General features: G+C 39.4%; 3 protein-coding genes across 5 annotated transcripts; 1 reads left to right on the forward strand and 2 right to left on the reverse strand.

The window, feature by feature from the left end:
* Positions 1-960: 960 nt before the first annotated feature.
* Positions 961-6904, reverse strand: PIH1D2 (PIH1 domain containing 2). Its single transcript, XM_024754256.1, has 6 exons — positions 6754-6904; positions 5776-5978; positions 5038-5161; positions 4415-4660; positions 3153-3418; positions 961-1324 (listed from the first exon to the last, which is right to left on the reverse strand). Exons 2-6 carry the CDS (start codon positions 5950-5952, stop codon positions 1193-1195), a joined length of 945 nt encoding a protein of 314 aa, XP_024610024.1. The 5' UTR covers positions 5953-5978; positions 6754-6904; the 3' UTR covers positions 961-1192.
* A 135-nt stretch (positions 6905-7039) lies between these two features.
* Positions 7040-15797, forward strand: NKAPD1 (NKAP domain containing 1). Of its 3 annotated transcripts, none has more exons than XM_024754222.1 (6): positions 7040-7126; positions 8301-8377; positions 10447-10547; positions 12084-12233; positions 13104-13157; positions 13881-15797. In XM_024754222.1, exons 2-6 carry the CDS (start codon positions 8309-8311, stop codon positions 14386-14388), a joined length of 882 nt encoding a protein of 293 aa, XP_024609990.1. In that variant the 5' UTR covers positions 7040-7126; positions 8301-8308; the 3' UTR covers positions 14389-15797. The 3 variants fall into 3 exon arrangements, with proteins under 3 accessions (XP_024609990.1, XP_024609991.1, XP_024609989.1); XM_024754223.1 differs by having other exon boundaries at positions 7058-7673; positions 13884-15797; XM_024754221.1 differs by having other exon boundaries at positions 7082-7673.
* Positions 15798-16488: 691 nt separating this feature from the next.
* On the reverse strand, positions 16489-18448 carry TIMM8B (translocase of inner mitochondrial membrane 8 homolog B). The gene is made up of 2 exons (XM_024754225.1): positions 18297-18448; positions 16489-16890 (listed from the first exon to the last, which is right to left on the reverse strand). Exons 1-2 carry the CDS (start codon positions 18378-18380, stop codon positions 16723-16725), a joined length of 252 nt encoding a protein of 83 aa, XP_024609993.1. The 5' UTR covers positions 18381-18448; the 3' UTR covers positions 16489-16722.
* Positions 18449-18477: the final 29 nt, after the last annotated feature.

The raw sequence follows: 18477 nt of genomic DNA on the forward strand, positions 1-18477 counted from the left end.
TTTCCAGTGATTTTGTAGAAGCAAAGATAAGGTCAAAGCATTCCAAGTATTTTTGAGGGATAAGGAGAATATAATAGGTTTGTTAATTTTAGGACATCATATAGTTCTAGAAAACTTTCAGACAATAAATTATCCTATTGCTAGAAAAATTCAAGTCCAGGCCAGGTTTAAGAAAATTATATTTGTTTTTAATTGTCACATTTCAATTATTTCTGTTACACATACCTTCGTTTCTAAAGTTAAAAAGTTTTAAAGTTAATGAGAACTTTAAAGACCTTATGTTGAATTAGAAACTAATAATTACAAGGAAGTTGTTCTATATCTAGAAAAGACAAGAGATGTTTAAAGTTTGATGTGAATGTTCCTTAGGATATAAATTGGAAAGTTGATACTTTTGTATTGAACGAACTGACAGATGAATGGGAGTTTAAAAAGTACATCACTTCTGTATTTTAAAAATTATTTTCTTAGGAGAAAGGCACTGGTCCCAAAGTCAGCTCCTTTTTCTTAAATTAGAGTTGGATGTATTTTGTGTCTTATGTGTAATAACATCCAATTACTGTTACTGCATCGTTGTATCTAATCCACAGACAAGTCCATATCTGATATTAAAAGGTAGGTAGGCTTGGACTCCTGCCAGAGCTGTTTTATAGAAGCACAGAGGTTAATAGAAGCAAAGGTTTGCATACTATTACATTGGCCCTACATCTTTATTGCTGGAGGAAACTGTCACTGCTAAGGCACATCTTGGTAATAAAAAACTACTTTCACAGTGTGGGATTTATTCCTGATGCAGAAATTTACTAGAGACAAAAATTGTTTTTTCAACTGGTAAAGCAAGAATTCTCACATATTATTGAATACTTGGAGACAAATAGACTTTTCCCAAATGATATTTAAGTTACTTAAGACCATTACAAATATGTTTGAAACAAGTATATCATGGCAGTACTGTTTTCAGTAGTTTCTGCTTGATGCTAAGTTTACTTGAGAAGGAGAAAAAATTAAAACAAAGCAAAACAAAACAAAACAAAATAACGGCTGATGAGAAAATCTCATTCCATCAAAAGGAACTCTTAGAAAATCAAACTAGTGTTTAAGATAAACCTCTTCACCCATAATGAAGGCCCTCTAGTTCACATGACTTTATCACTGAAAACTCCAAAAACTCCAAATACACGATGCTCTTAACTTACACCAATGGCATTGTGACAATTAATGTAGCTTTCTCTTTGATAAATTTTGCTGTAGTCATTTCAGTATCCACAGATTCTGGAAGATTCAGATGTAATCTGTACTCAGAAACCTCGATCAATAAGTCATCCTAAGAATAATAAACCAAGAGAAAATTTTAAAGATGAAAATAGAAAAATATTTCCTGGTTAAAATTTGTGTTATTTGTTTATTGTTCCCAGTTATTCACTCCTTTCGCCTAAGAAGAGGATCCCACTTACAAGCCATAAAGTTGCTGTTGTAAATCCCTGAGATTTTGAGGTGGTTATTGCTGCTCAGTATATCAAAAGTTAACTGATACAGTACCAGAAGATGGGTGTTGCCATCCTAAATTATGTAGCATTGACTTTGGGGCTGACCAGCAAACAGCAAGGAAACTTATTGGAGACTGGAAAGATGGTGATCTATGTTTTATGGTGACAAAGCCCTTTTCACAATAATTTGGAAGACATAATGTACCCGGTTAATTTGTGGCTTTAGGTACAGAAGTGGGAAAATAGAATGTTATTTGCATGCATTGGTTCTATTGGCCACATTTAACAAGGTACTACAAAAAGATGAGCTTAGAAAAGAATTTCTCAGTTTGCAAGGGAAAATACAGAATTGAAAGGGAATATACAGAACCCAGAAATTCTAAGACTTGAGGAATGAAAAATGGAACTAATTTTTATTTTCAACCAAAGCTGAGAAATTATTTCTTTATCAACAAAGGCTGATTACAGCTGCCTAGAGGCAAATACTAAATCATAAGTCTTTATACCCTTTGCTAACACCTCTAACTGGATTAAGATGGACCTCATTAAATCCTTACATTTGGCCCAGATGACAGCAATTAAGTCAAAAGAAGCTATTGAAAAATGGACATGTCTAAAAAAGAACTGAGCGGTGTAGCACTGACAGGAATCAAAGAAAGAAAGTGCTACCAGTCTGGACTAAAACTAATTTAAAATAATCTTTCGACCCCAGCATTCCATGGGCAGCAAACAGGCTGGGTAAGCTGCTCAGCACCTAATGACAGCATATTCTTCAACGCCCTTTTCAGATGTGGCTAAGGTAGATTATGAAAAAGGAAAAACGTCCCAAAGAATGGAGCTGAAAGTCATGGAAAACAATGGAACTAGGGGGCTAGGTAATCAAGGAACCTTGTCAAGGGACCTAAGCAAGAACATCCTCTACCTCCAGGAAAGGGACCCTTGCAATATCTGCCTACCAGGATTTCAGAATTGCCGTGCATCAGCAACTACGGTGTGCCTCATATTTTTTCCAGTTTCTGAATTGAGACTGTTAATTGTGGTAATCGTCTCCCCATTCCACATTGTATGGTGCATGGGGTTATGGGAATAGATAACTTGTCTTTGCAGTTTATGCAAACTTTGTCTAACGCAGATTATGATGGCAAAATCCTGTACTTTGGAGCCTGATACTGGGATTGGATGTGTCGTTCTGGGGAAAGAAGCAAATATTTGTGAACAAGAGGGTGGACTGTGGTAGACTGTAGGATTGTTACTCTTCTTTTATAAGAGGATTATATATCCTTGCCATGTAACTTCCAGTGACTACCTGTGAGAAGAATGTTCTTCCCAGCCCTGTTGATGTAGGACTTGGCCTTGTGACTTACTTTGATCAGTACAGTGTGAGTAAAAGTAATATAGTCCATATCTGAGAGGAAGTTTTAGGATCTATTGCATGGTTTGGCCATTTCTATTTTTCCCTCTTCCATGAGAATGACTTACCTAAATTAGGAATTGTTTCTTCACCTGTATCTTAAAATGTGCAACACTCATGAAGCAAAGCAGGCTGAGCTGACATGTAACCTGAGAAAATTATTGTAAGCCACTGAGATTATGGAGTTTGTTACTAAAGCATAATATAGTGAATATTGACTGATACAAATTTACAGTATTATCCATTCAACTTACCTCAGAAACACTAAGGTCACAGTGAGATACTGAATTAATACCAGGTAGTTCAACTTTTAATTCAATTTTCAGAGGTTTCTCATTCTGATCTGCCACAATTTTTAATTCATAGGCTGGTCTCTTCATCTCCACTTCAATCTCTGTACTAGAAATCTCTTCTATCAGACACCTTGTTTTACTTGAAACTTCGTCTTTTGGCAGTAAAAGTTGAGGAAACTGATCTGAATTGCTCACAGTACTGCTTCTTATCTGTTCAAGGGTTAGTTCTTTATGAAAAAAAAAAAGAGGATGAAATCACAAAATCAATCAACAACATGAAGTACTATCAGGCGATGAGCTGTAATAGATGTAGTGTTAGCCAAGATGGCAGATAAAGCTGCAGCTAAATCGGTTTGGGAAATATTTAAAGACTTTTTTGTGTGTGTGTGGTACGCGGGCCTCTCACTGTTGTGGTCTCTCCCGTTGTGGAGCACAGGCTCCAGACGTGCAGGCTCAGCGGCCATGGCTCACGGGCCCAGCCGCTCCGCAGCATGTGGCATCTTCCCGGACCAGGGCACGAACCCGTGTCCCCTGCATCAGCAGGCAGTCTCTCAACCACTGCGCCACCAGGGAAGCCCTTAAAAGACTCTTAAACCAAAGAATCTGGTTTAAAAGTTTGCAGGATTTAAACATCTTTAAGGACATGCTAATTCAAAAAAAAATTTATTGAAGTATAGTTGATTTACAACGTCGTGTTTCATTTCTGCTGTACAGCAGTGACTCAGTTATACATATATATTATTTTCATATTCTTTTCCATTATGGTTTATTACAGGATATTGAATATAGTTCACTGTGCTATACAGTAGGACCTTGCTGTTTATCCATCCTATATATAATAGTTTTGCATCTGCTAATCCCAAACTCCCAATATATCTCTCCCTGTCCCCCCTCCCCCTTGGCAACCACAGGTCTGTTCTTTATATCTATGAGTCTGTTTTTGTTTCGTAGATAAGTTCATTTGTGTTATATTTTAGATTACATATATAAGTGATATCATATGGTATTTGTCTTTCTCCTTCTGACTGACTTTGCCTTGTATGATAATCTCTAGGTCCATCCATGTTAGGACATGTTAATATTTCTAATATCTAACATTTATATTTTTCTATCTTAAATTTCTCATCTTTTGCAATTGAGACTTCTAATCTGCAAAATGTACACCAGAGGCAAAAAAACCCATTTTAAATCAGTTTAATTTTCCATTACATTCATTAACTTACCCTTTCTCATTTTCTCTCTTAAATCTGTGGAATCAGTTTGGATTCCCATCAGATTTTGTTTCATTCTGTGAACACTTCCTTTTATTCTAAATTTGGTAACATGGTAAGAGTTTGAGAGAGTGAATTGGAGTTTTTCCTCAATGCATTTCATGGCCATCTGTATTAGTTGATCTTTTTTCACTTGGTCTTTTTCTGCTGCCTGGAGAACATCAGGATGGTAGGCAACATCAATGACTGTGTAAACATCTGTGTGTGTAATTCAGAGGGTGTGAAATGAAAACGATTTGTTTCACTAATGATATCATCAGGTAATATATTAAGCCATATCCTGATAAAGCTGGAAAAGTATAAATTCTATTTCTATATTTTCAGAGACAATCACAATGGTGCTATATACATAAAATTCCAATTAGAGCATTTCTTGATATTTTATATGGGTTAAAAATAGCTCATATTATTAGAAAAGTAAACAGTATTCAATTTTCAAAAAGGTATACTTATTAGTCATTAAGTATATTATGACCAAATAAAATATGTAATGCCTTTTACCAAGGAAAATCTGGTTCTTGCTTATTTCCCCCCAAATTTTTAAAATGTGCTTTCTCTCCCATAATTCTATGTACCTGATGTCTCAGACATATCTTCTGGTCTGCCAACACGTAGAGGTACTGGATGAGTGGCTGACTGGGGAGCTGGGATCCTTTTCCACTGACATAGGTTGATAAAAAGTATTTTTTCTTTTGGTTTCTAGAAAGCAAATAATTTTGCATATCTCAAAACCTAGTTTTTAAAATTTAAAATAATATAAAGGTAACTCATCACAGAATTTGAAGAGTGAGAACTTTAGGCTCCAAATAAGTCATTCCATGGATTTAAACTACATTTGAAAAACTGTAAGAAATTACTGTTACCTGATTTCCCTAAAGCTGCTGGTTTTTCATTAAGCATCCAGTTGCTGCTCCCACAGGAAGTGGGAGGAGGGTGGGGGAATTGATCTAAGCTATTCCAGATGAATTCGACCCTATTTCACCACTTCCTTACCTCCTCAATCAAATCAGTTTTCTTTATTTGGAAAATCTCCAACTCTATTATTCTCCTTTACATAATTACGTGACTTTTAATTTTCATCCTAGCAGAAAAATGGCTCATTTTGAGATCTCCAAAATGTATAAATATGAAATTCCCATTCTTACTCCTTCAACACAATCTTCCACACTACGTTTAATTTTCCATTCAGAGTGGCAGTTTCCCTCAAGTGTTCTTGTGTTAAGGTAGTAATAGCTAAGGGTAAGCCATTCTCTTATCATTCCAGGACCATTTCATTCAGGACTTCCCTTTCCCTGGGCACCAACTCTACATACCAGGATCCTGGTTTGTAGACAGAGCTGTGGTTCTGGGGCAGCACAGAGCTGTTTCCCCTCTTTCAGCTGCTGTTGAATGAACTTCTCATAGCTCTCAGGGTTACTTTCAGCCAGATCATCTAGGAGGTTCCAGAATTGAGTAACTTGGGTGAGCAGACCCTTTGAGGATGACTCCATGATTGAGATGAATAGGCCTCTTAAATCTGTGGAAAGACATGACTTAAGGAAGAAAAAAAGTCTTATTGATTCATTTCTTCTTTTGGGGGAGGAGGAACAGTTCAGGAACTGTTTTGTTGGAGTTAGCAGCTATCCTTAACCCCTGTGTGTAAAAGATTGTGGACCAGCACCACTTTATCTTTTCCTTATTCTCTAATTATCTAATACATTTCCCTACATTCTCAAGATGTTCTCTCAGATAATAAGGCCTTACCTCTGCCTAGACCATCACAAGCCCTGCGAGGACAGAACAGTCATTTAAAGTCTGTATTTCCTGGGATTTTCTTGTTCCAACACCTGGGTATTGGCTGACTGGGGCCTATCCAGTTCCTGATTTTGTGTGGGTCGAGGGCCACATGAGACTTCCTCAATCCTCAGCATAGTTTAGGAGTTAAAAGCATGGACTCTGTAGCCAGAATGCCTAGATTCCAGTCTTAGCTCTCTCACTTACTAGCTGTGTGATCTTGAGAAATTAATTTACATATGCACCTCAGTTTATTCTCTTCGAAATGAAGACGATAATACCTATCTCATAGGGTTATCGTGAGGATTAAGTAAGGTAACACAGAGAGGCTGGAACACTTGGTAAGCATTATATGAGAATAATAATATTCTACCACTTGAATAACCTCCCTCCCTCAATGAAGAAGTGTCCCACAGCATCCACAGAGTGAGGAAAAGAGGTTTGGGTTCTCCAAATACTACATTAGGGTTAGACTAAACGGGAAATTTAATCATCTTTCCAGAGGCTGGCGAACGCACCTCTTTCTCTCGGTTTCTTGACAAACGGCGACGCCTGTTACCAGGGTAACCAGACTGGTACAACATCTAATTGAGCCCGGAAAGCTCCAGGAAGAAAGGTCTTTTTACATCCAGTTCCGGAAGCTTCTGCTGGTGCTGGGCTTGCTTTTCGGCTGAGCCCGACCCACTTCTTTTCCAGGAAGGCGCCCGCCTCCCTTTCTACATCTGTCGACCTCTACAGTGTCCTGGAAACCCTCCTGTGGGAGTCTCTGGGACTCCTGTTGGTGGGAAGAATTTCTCAAGAGCACGACTTCCGGCCTGGAAGGGAAGTCGGCACCCTCTTCTCTCAGAGCGCTTCCTTCCCCACCCCCGCCACGCGAGGCTGCGGCGCACGGTATGGGTGTGTTTGTGTGTGTTTGTGTGGGGAGGGCGTTTGGAGGGAAGGTTACCGGGAGCTCCGTGGCCGCTGGGGGGCAGGGGTTCCGGTGACGAAGATGGGGGTATTTTCTCTGTCTTCCATTTGGAAGCCCCAACCCCCCCTTCAGCCACTCTAGATACATCTTGGGGCCCAGTCGAGGGTCGTACCAGTCCAAAGTGCCCCCATCCTTTTTGGGGAGCGAAACCCAACCCCCGGGGCCATCCCAGAGGAGCGTGAGCGGGGAATGCCCCAGCCAACCAGGCCGTCCGGATTCCGCGCCGGAGCAGCCTCCGGCCTCAGTCCGGAGAGATATTTGCCTGTCGGCCTGGGCTGAGGGAAAGGCGGCCGTGGCCTGGGCCACGGGTGAGGGCGGAATAACCGGTGGGAAGGCTGCGTTTTCACGAAGGACTCGGGTGAAGCTGCAGAGCTGCCTTTGCTTGGCTTCTGGGTCGGAGGAGATCTTGTAATGGAGTGGTTCTTCGTCTCACACTAGCAAGATGCCTGATTTCCCCAGGATCGAGGGGTGAGTGAGCGTTGGAGTGGTGCACAAAGCCCCTGCTGGCTACACACGTGAATATCCCTGTCATCTATTTTTTTGGAGGCTTCTGTACAAAATAGAACATAAAATTCTCTTGAATGAAGAAATTTAGGGCATCTCTGCATTTAATGTTTTTAGGCGTCAGTTTTTTTTTACTGTTGACATTTGTGGTCCTGACACTCTCAAATCTAGGTGTTTAATTGCAAACTAATTTTGGGATTCGGGAGTTGATTTCTAGTCTGAACCATGTTTGCCTTGGACTATGTGGCCTGGGGCAAGTTATGGCTTTAATGGAATTTCATCTACAAAATAGGAATGAAGATACTTGCCTCATAAAACATAGTTATTTTGAGGATTAAATAAAATGGGTCTCTTGAAAGCACTTAATTTGGTGCAGTTTCAAAGAACTCTAATGAACATTATCTCCTTTTATCCTCACAGTAGTGTGGTCAGGTGTTTTCCCCTTTTAATGGTGAAGGAAAAACTATTCCTCAGGACCTCTGACTTCTGGTTCAGTGATCTTTCCTTTATCTCATGCTTCATTATAACAGTAATAAAAGATAAGGTAATAAAATAAATTATTATTATATATTACTTATGGATTCATTTCAGATTGAAGAATGTCCCGAGTTCCCTTGGGGAAAGTCCTCCTGAGGAACGTCATCCGGCACACAGATGCTCACAATAAGGTGAGAGGTACAACTTAGTTATTCCACATGCTTAATGAGGGCATACAGTGTGCTAGGAATTATTTTGATACAGTTAGAAGAGACAAAGATAAATAAAATAATTAGAATATAGTTTGATAAGTATTGTAATGCAGACATACACAAAGTCCTTTTATGCACTGAGGAAGGAATAATGAAATCTGCCTTGGGGAATTAGGAAAGGCTTCCCCCAATGGGTATTATTGGAACTAGTTCTTGATGAACAGGATCAAGTTTACCAGGTGTAAAAGATCGTTCAGGACAGAGGGAACATCATGTACTAGCGTATGGCAAGGAACATGAAGCATTTAGGGCAAGAAATTGTATGCATCCAGAAAGTAGAGAATGTGGGAGGTAGTGACAGAGGATGAGGCCCAAATGGTAAATTGAGTTGGATTGTGATGCTTGGAGATTAGACTTTTTCCTGTAGGCAATAAAGAAACCATCAAATTTTTTTTTTTTTTTTTTTTTTTTTTGGTGGTATGCGGACCTCTCACTGTTGTGGCCTCTCCCGTTGCGGAGCACAGGCTCTGGATGCGCAGGCTCAGCGGCCATGGCTTACGGGCCTAGCCGCTCCGCAGCATGTGGGATCTTCCCGGACCACCAGGGCACAAACCTGTGTCCCCTGCATCGGCAGGCGGACCCTCAACCACTGTGCCACCAGGGAAGCCCGCCATCAGATATTTTTAAGCAGGGTTTGACATGATTGTATTTGTATTTTAGAAAGATGACTTGTTAGCTGGGTAGGGGATAGATCAGGTGGGTTGAAACAGCAGAGGGACCAGTTAGGAGGCAATTGCAATGTTCCAGGTGAGAGATGATGAGTGGTTCACGTGAAAACAGTGACAGGGATGAAGATAAGGAATTTAGGCAATAAAGTTCAAAGAACTTGATGATTGACTGGATAATAGTGATAATTATGGAATCAAATATAACCCCCTTGTGTGACTGGGTGAATGATGATGGTGCCATTAATTGAGTTAGGGAACTAAAGAAAAGAGACAAGTGTGATGGGAAAGGTAATTAGTTTGGTTTTGAACATCTTGATGGTGAAATGCTTATAGGATGTCCAAATAGTTCGCAATTCAGTCTTGGAGAAGAGTTGAGGCTGGATATAAAGATTTGGGGATTACTGATATAGGAAATGATAGAGGTCATGAGTGTAGGTGAGGTCACCTATGAGAGCACATATAATGAAACAAGGGTCAAGCACCCTTGTTTGGTTTTCTTTGGTGAACTGTACAACTAGTTTGACCACGAATGTTATTATTGTCATATCACCTGATATTCTTATTGTGAGTGAGGGTATAACTGTTACCTAAGCAGCCTCTGCAATTGCATAAACCACCCCAGTTGGATGGTGAGCTTAGAAGCTTAGATTTGAAAGCAGTGGCTAAAAAAGATAAATCTAGGACAGATTTAACAAAATATTACAGGAGGACTTAGAAATAAAATTTATTATTGTTCTTTGTGCAGCTATACTCTGCCTTTCAGGAAATTCTCTAACAGTTCCCATGCTGTTTGTTTTGTTTTGCTTTGTTTTTAACAAAAATTATTATGTTGTGAAAAGAGACTTAGCCTAGAAAGTTTCAAGACCTGTCCTTACTAGCTTTTTGACTTCGGTAAAAATCTCTGAGCTTTTGTTTCTTCTCAGTAAAATATAATAATGGTACCTGCTTTGCTTTCCTCATAAGATTGCTTAAAGTTCAATAGAGAGATGATATAGTTAAAATCATAAAGCATTTTAGAAACATAAGGGATTATCATTTGCTAATTGCAGCATAATTGCTTAGTTAATAAGGTGATAAGTGTGTCTATGCAGGGGTGAAAAAGCTCTTTTGTTGCTGCAGAATTCTACATATTTGAGATTTACTAGATTGGATTGTTTAATCACTCTAGAGAAACCAGAATTTGTTTCCCAGGTTCCTGATCAAAACTCAGTTTGTAATCCAGTAATTAGTGCAGACCGTATTTTCAGTTACTTTTTGGTGATGTAATGTGTTATTTTTAGTAACTTATTTTTATTTCTTTCCTTAAAAAAAAAAATCCAGATTCAGGAGGAATCAGATATGTGGAAAATAAGAGAACTGGAGAAACAGATGGAAGATGCGTACCGGGGGGCGAAAAGGAAAATGTTACCCAGCAGTTCAAGGTGAAGTTGCGACTCTGAGAACCAAAATAATTCTCATCTTATTCAGAATCATCAACTTTTGTTTAAAAACATTATGGTATGCTAAAGATAGGTGAATTCAGTTCTGTGAGTCCTTAAGCCTTTCCTCTTCAATAAATCTAGACCCAATCATAAAGGTAATGGCTATGATGCATGTGGCCCCACTCTTTGCACGTATTTGCAATGGAGAACTTAAAAATTCTGCCTTGAACAATTGTAAATGTTAAGGATTCTGTGGATTCTGACCTTACCTGATGGCTTTTAAATTAAGATTTTCTATAGGTATCTTATGGTCACTTAGCTGATCATTCACACCTTTCCCCTATTAGTCTTTCATTCTCTCTCAGCCTTTTCTTTGCCCCATCTTCTTACTATCTTAGTCACACAACCTTTCACATTACCTTCTTAATAATTTGAGTGTGGATATGAAGGATTATGCAGGCTTAGTTGTCTTACCTGTGGAGGTATAGGAATATCTGAGTATTGGGAACATCTCCTGGGTCTCATATGCCTGTTAGTATAGATCTGTGTGTATGAAAAATGATTATAAAGTAATAATGCTGATTTCTAAAACCACACAGGGAAATAGTTAATAGTGAGATATTTAAGTAGAGTGTGCCTGTGCAGTGTGTGGACTTTGGAGTGTGATTGGCTGTGTGTAATGGCTTTTGACAAGAAAGTATTCAGGGTATCCATGGTAAAGAAGGCAGAGTCTCAACATAAAAATAAATACCCTGTCAGTCTGTTTTCTCTCTGAAGATGGTTCTTTGAGAATTTGGAAGTACTTAGTGCAGATGATGATTTGTTTTGTATTGGTTATTCAGTTATAAGCAGCATTTCCAGGAACAAAATATTGTTCTTTTGGAGTGGACTATTAATGCCTGTCATAATGAATAAGTCTTTAAAACATAATCTCTTTAGGGGCAGGTTTCTGATTGTCTCATTTGCCATTATAGTCCCAGCAGCTAGAACAGTGCCTGCCAGGCACATAGGAGGTCCTCAAATATTTTTGATAACCCATTAACTGGCTTAGTGACTGGTTAGTGGATATTTTAAGTACAGGCTAAGTCAGTGGTTCTCAACTGTTTATCCACCCCAACTTACTCATGGGTTACACCTTGCTCCCACTGTTACTCTGACTTAACTACAGCAGGTTGCTGATGTTCAGGGAAGGGAGTGTATTTCAGAATCTCTAGGGCAGTTTGAAATGTCCCCAGCTGTGATTATGCTCTGCTTCCTTCTTTGAGGATCAGTGAGTGAGGTACAGCATGCCACAGTCGAAAAGTCATTTTGTCTATACTCTGCAATAGGACGGGTAGTGATGATCGTATTTTCATTGAACACCTAACTGTACAAATTAATAGAGAGGAACAGATCATGTTAAAAAAAAGTATTTTTTTAACATTAAGTATCAGGTTGTTCCCCTTAGCCTGTTCAGTGAGTTTTGTGCATGATATTCCATAAAATAACCTCACAGATTGCTTCTCTATCTAAAAGTTCTTCTGTTTTCTCTTACAGCCGGATGCGTAGTGATGGTTTTGATGAAGAAAGTCAAAGAGACTACTGGAGGCCAAAGAATGAAATTTCTGGGGCACTGGATGATGATTTTCTTAAGGCTAAATCCTGGAACAAGAAGTTACATGATTATGAAGCTAACATGCCAGACAGGTTTGTGACTAAATTCCTGTGACCATTAATGGTATTTGGCCTGAGAATGTGTACTTTTAAAAATTAATTATCTCTGCAAAAGCTTATACGGACATGTTCATAGCATATTTATTCATAATGGCCAGAAAAGTGGAAACCCAAATGTCTATCAACTGATAAATGGATAAAAAATGTGTATATGGGATGGTAATAGAATGTTATTTGGCAGTATAAATAAAGTACTGATACATGCTACAACATGTATGAACCTTGAAAACATTATGCTAGGTGAGAAAAGCAGACACAAAAGGCCACTCATGATGATTCTATAGAGATAGAAAGTAGATTAGTGATTGCCATGGGCTACGGGAGATGGAGGAATGGAGCGACTGCTAATGGATTGTTTCTTTTGGGGGTGATGAAAATGTTCTGAAATTAGTGGTGATGGTAGCACAACTCTGAAAATACTAAAAGCCACTGAAATGTACACTTTAAAAGGGTGAATTTTATGGTATATGAATTATATCTCAATAAAGTTGTTACTTAAAAAAAGTTGTCCCAAGGTAGACAGCATTATGTTATGAAGTGTTTTTGGAGAAGTACTTCACAGCTGAAGAGTAGAATATAAAAGCCCCTTAGTGTTTCTTAAGGAAGAAAATGTCAAGTTTTCTTACAAATGGACAAAGGAATCCTTTGTGTCGGAAATGAGCGTTCAGTACAGAAAATGTAACCAAGTTACCGAGCTATAAATGTGGTGTTGGCTCTACCATCTCTTTTTTCTTGGTTCTGTGTGTCTCTGTAAGTGTACACTCCTAAGTCTAATTTGTCTTTAATTTATAAGAAATGTATGCATTGCTTTAACAATACATGTAATAAAATGTTATTTTACAGATGGGGTCACAGTGGATATAAAGAGTTATACCCTGAAGAATTTGAAACAGACAGGTAAGGCAAGTACACTTACTGAAAAAAAGTTAGAAAGTAAGATTAGTACACAGTCTGAATTATAAATTGAGTTCTTAATTTTTTTTTGAAAGAGTGGATATATGTATATGTATAAATGATTTACAAACTTACTTTAGTATTTATTTATTTATTTTGGCTGCACTGGGTCTTAGTTGAGGCAGGTGGGATCTTCGTTGCGGCATGTTTAGTTGCAGCAAGCTTGCGGACTTCTTAGTTGTGGCATGCGAACTTCTTAGTTGCAGCATGCATGTGGGATCCAGTTCCCCGACCAGGGATTAAACCCCGGGCCGCCTGCATTGGGAGCTCGGAGTCTTACCCACTGGACCACCAGGGAAGTCCCGAGTTAGTAATTTTTATAAAGTATACATTTGCCATTAAAAATGTAACCAGAGAAATAATAGATTTAGTTGGGAGATGATTGGTATTTTGCCTTTCCCTGATATTTGGCATTATCTACAGCATGTAGGTTTTTTTTATATATAGTGTTCCATACAGTAACTCAGTATGGCAGATCAGAATTTTTGTCTTCATTTTAAAGATGAGGAAACAAAAACTCAGTGATAAAGTCTCATAGTATCATTATTATCAGTTTTGATTTAAAATTCAGATGTTAACCCCAACTTCCCATCTAGAAAGCAGAATATAAAAATTAATATAAATATACTTATTTTCTATAGTAAAGCAATTTTTCTTTTTTATTAGTAGTGATCAGCAGGATATTACCAATGGGAAGAAAACATCTCCCCAGGTAAAATCATCTACCCATGAATCTCACAAACACAAGAAGTCAAAGAAATCCCACAAAAAAAAGCAGAAAAAAAAGTCACACAAAAAACAGAAGAAAAGCAAAAAGGAAGCCACAGATATAACAGCAGATTCCTCAAGTGAGTTCTCAGAAGAAACTGGGGCTTCTAGTACCAGGAAAAGGAAACAACCACATAAGCGCAAGAAAAAATCCAGGAAAAAATCTCTCAAGAAATCTGCTTTATTCTTAGAGGCAGAGTGTAACACTTCCCAGTCAGATGATTCTGCATCCAGCAGTTCTGAGGAAAGTGAGGAAAGAGACACTAAGAAAACCAAAAGGAAAAAGAGAGATAAAAAAGCCCACACCCCTGTAGTTAACAGTGAAATACAGGAGAGGACAAACAAACGCACAAATTGGAAAGTGGCTACAGATGAAAGGTCTGCCGAGAGTTCAGAGGATGACTAAATGAGAAAGACATGTTTCCTGCATGACTCTGGATATTTACAGCTCTTACACCTTGGGGATTTGCCAGTGACTCTATTGCTCAGCACAGGGGGCCTGAGGTCAGAGCTGTCCTGTGCCATCTATATACATTCTGATAAGACTTCTTGTCTTCTATTTTGGCCTGTTAAACTTGATCCTCTTATTGTTAATAGGGAGTCGGTTATTTTGTTATGAAGGTTTCTTGAAGAGATTATTTTTTGTGATTAATCACATTTAGCGTAGAGTGCATATGCAGCAAATTAAAGGACCCGGAAAGCTGAATCCAGTAATGACCTGGGTATACCAATTGGAATGTTGAATTTGGGGAAAGCAAGGGCTGGGGTCAAGAGATGGATTGGAACTAGTGCTGTATACAGTGGTGTGATAAGGGAACATCATGTTGCTCTTGTCTGTTTACACAGTAGGTGCCACAACTTGACTTTTTTTGTCTTTAGTCTTGGTGCTTTGATCTTCCCGTATTTTGACTCCACAGGTGTGGTCCAGTTTACTTGATGAGGAAATGAACATAAGAACAAACATTTTCCATTCATGATAACATCCATAGACAGCTGTTATTGGGAGACTAGGAGTTTTTGACAAATTTCCCTGTTGGACAGGGTCTGTGGCTACACTCAGTATACCCCTAAACATGGTAATTGGATAGTAAAAGGTTTTCTAGTTCCATTGTTTATTGCTTAAATGCACTTGTGTTCAGAATTATTTCTTCAGTTCTCTTAGGTAAGTCCTCAACCAAATGAGGAAGAATTAGGCATTAGTTGTGCTAATGGTGCTCTGAACAGGATTCAGGGCATCAACAGCTATTTAAGTGTTGTCTTCCTTGTTCATTTCTTAATCTGTTAATGAACTTTAGATTTTTCCTGAAACTAGACTGAATCAGTTCCAAAATGAAATAGGCTTCTCAGGGACATACCCATTTCCTCCTAGTCTGCCTTTGGATTAAAGCACCAAGCAGAGACCTTGTTATTTCCCTTTGCTATATACTGTGATCCCTACTATGTTAATTCTTAAGAAACCAAAATATCACTGGAAGAAGGCTGGCAGAACACATGAATTATTTTCATTAAGGCAGATCAAGTGACATTGTTTTTTCTTGGTCGTCACTTCATGGGTGAAGTAAAGCTTGAAGGCGCAGACTTTTGGTCTTGGTCTGCCATTCATTGGTTATGAGGTCCGGAGCAGGTAAGTCAACCTCCCTGGCCTTACTTTCCCTATGTGTAATACAGAAATACTTCATGGTAGCATGACTGTATGACACCAGCAATAGACTATGACAACATTCCATGAGGTGGTAATATTTTGTAGTTCTTAACTATTAAATTTGTTCTCTTTACAGAACAGATTTCTAATAAAATGCTTAGTCATAAAATACATGGTTGGCCAGAGGTTCCCTATCCCTTGATTATAAGCAGGTGCTACTTTTTGGGATATTTATTTGAAATATTAATACTTTGGTACTCAATTGTTGATGTCCCATGGTGCATATTTTTACTTTTGGGATTATTAGTGGCCCAAGCAGGGATGAATAGTCTATATAATTACTACCTCTTAACCTAATGCAATTGTTTTTTTCTTGGAGCAAGTGAAATCTTCGTGGGAAGGAGTTTTCTACATGGATTTTTTTTTTTTTTTAAGCATAGTTTCTGTGCTATTAAAGTACTGATTCTAAGCACAGACTCAGGAAGATGGGCCATTGGAACAAGGCTTCTCCAGGAAGTTGGTTCTGTTTGGGTCTTGACCTTCCCTTCCTCTCATACTAGCAGGCCTCTTCCCAATGAATACACATTTTGCCTGTTCTGGTTTTTGCCATGTTTACCTTTTCTTGGTCCTGTATAAGCAATAAAGCTGTTTTCTGTTCTTCACCTTTCTCAACCCCAAATTCTCTTCTATGCCTTAGGGTAAGGCTTTGATGGTTCTTCCAGCCCCCTTAAATATGGCTTAGGGTGGCTCTTCAAAACCTAAGATCTCTCATTTGCACTATTGGCCTTGGAACATAGTTGTTTCTAATGTTCCTGCCAATCAGAGATCTATATATTAAACCCTAAAATGGGATTTAAAAAAAGAGAGTTGGAGAATTCACATTTATTGAATAATTGTTGTGATACAAGATGGAATTTCTGAATTCCCAATAAATAAATTTCACTTTTTGAATATTTGATCTCTTACTTTTTAGCACCAACAGGCTTGGTAACAGCCTTAAGTTAACCTGACAATGGGTTGACAACATTCCCCTGCTGGCCCTTCAACCTGCTTAATAATAAGTCTTTTGCTTCTTCAGTCATTCTCCCACGGGATGGCCTACTGCCCTCCTTTCTGTACAATCTGGGCAAACCGACTGGTGATAGCAAGAGTAGTATCAATGAAGCGGTCCACACAGCTAGAGAGACAATTTTCAGTGCGAGAGTCTAGGCGATTCCCTGGCTTCTCCACACATTTATCCCAACATAACTCCATGAAGTGATGCACCTAAGAAGAAAGAAAAATAGTAACAACTTGGGGTCTGCAGACAGGCCTAACTATGAATTTTCTTATTTCCTTCCCATTTTTCTCATTTTCTGTCACCTGACTAAACTATTCTTTGACTCTCTCCTCACTTCTAATTTGTCACCAATATGGACCAACTCCTCATACCTACATTGAAACAATCCTTTTATCCTCTCCTTTTCTATTTTTCTTAGTAATTAAAAAATAAGTACTTTCCATCAAGTCACCCTAATGCATCAGTTTCTCTGTTAGCCACTGAGGGCGCTCCCTTATTTAACACCCAACCCATCTGTTTCAGTGAGGTCCACACACAGCATACTCAACTTGACTCTCAATACTCCTCCCTAAAGATTTTTCCACAATTTAAATTATTACCTCCTTGAGAGCACTGCCTATTATTTTCTAATTGTGTCACTTCTTTAATCAGATAGAAAATCTCAGGCACGATTAATACCTTCTTTTATATTTCCAAACTAGCACCAGCGTAAGCTGGGAGGCTATGGTACCAATTAATTCCCCCAAACCACTGCACTCATCTCATTCTAAACCTATTCTTAAGTAGTTCTTAACCTTTTGGGGGTCATGGACATATCTGAGAATCCGATGAAGGTTACCGGCCCAATCTACAGAAAAATGCACATACAGCACAGAAAATGTGCGCACTTTCATAATGTTCAGCACCCAAAGATTTCTAACCAGGGTTCTTGCTACTCATATTCAGCGAATTCTCCCCTTCCCACCCCTCCCCCCCTCCTCCCAACACGGGGGAATAACCATTTACCAAGGGCTTAACTACTTTGGGAGGCTGGGTACTAAGCAGTCAATCCTTTCTGCGGTCCTAAAAGATGACTATCACCTCCGTTTAAGAGGCACGGTTAAGTAATTAGGTTTAGGGTTAGTCATGCAGCTAGAAAGGGGCAACGCCGCGGTTGGAACCATGCTCCAAAACTCTTGTTCTAAACTAACAGTCTAGACCGACTACTTCAGAGCCCACCTTGATCCAATAATGCTCTACTGCTCTATCGTTTTCCAATACATTATTGCAATATGATCCTTGATATCCAGTGAGGCAGCGGGCGACTGCGAAACCAAGACTTACAGTGGACGGGCGTTTTGTCTATGGGCACGTGACCTGTAAGGGGCAGAGGCAAGCTTAGAACCGGAATCTTCCGAATGCCAGCCCAGAGAGCTCACCGCCAAGCTAGGCTCCCGTGCCTTTGTGTCGCCCCGCCGCAGGAGTGACTCGTTTCTTTCGTGAGCAGAACCGGGCGCAGCAGGCACGGAGCATAGGGCGGCCGCACCGCCCCGCCCACCGTTCAGAGCTCCGTGGGTGCCCGGAACCTGTACTTCACCCTCTTTTCTCTTCACACTGGTCCCTGTCCCCGCACCTGTGCAGTGAACTGCGCCTTCTGCTGTTCCGCCGCCACCAGGCGCTGCAACTCCGCTTCATCCGCCTCACCCAGCTCCGCCATTGCCTGCGTCGAGCTCGGGACCTTCCGACGAGCCGTGTGCGCATGTGCGGCGGGACCGAGCCAACACCGACTTCCGGTTCACCCGGCGTTTTCCGTT

The sequence above is a fragment of the Neophocaena asiaeorientalis genome, unplaced genomic scaffold, assembly GCF_003031525.2.
Source record: "Neophocaena asiaeorientalis asiaeorientalis breed wild unplaced genomic scaffold, Neophocaena_asiaeorientalis_V1.1 scaffold21, whole genome shotgun sequence".
NCBI classification, from domain to species: domain Eukaryota; kingdom Metazoa; phylum Chordata; class Mammalia; order Artiodactyla; family Phocoenidae; genus Neophocaena; species Neophocaena asiaeorientalis.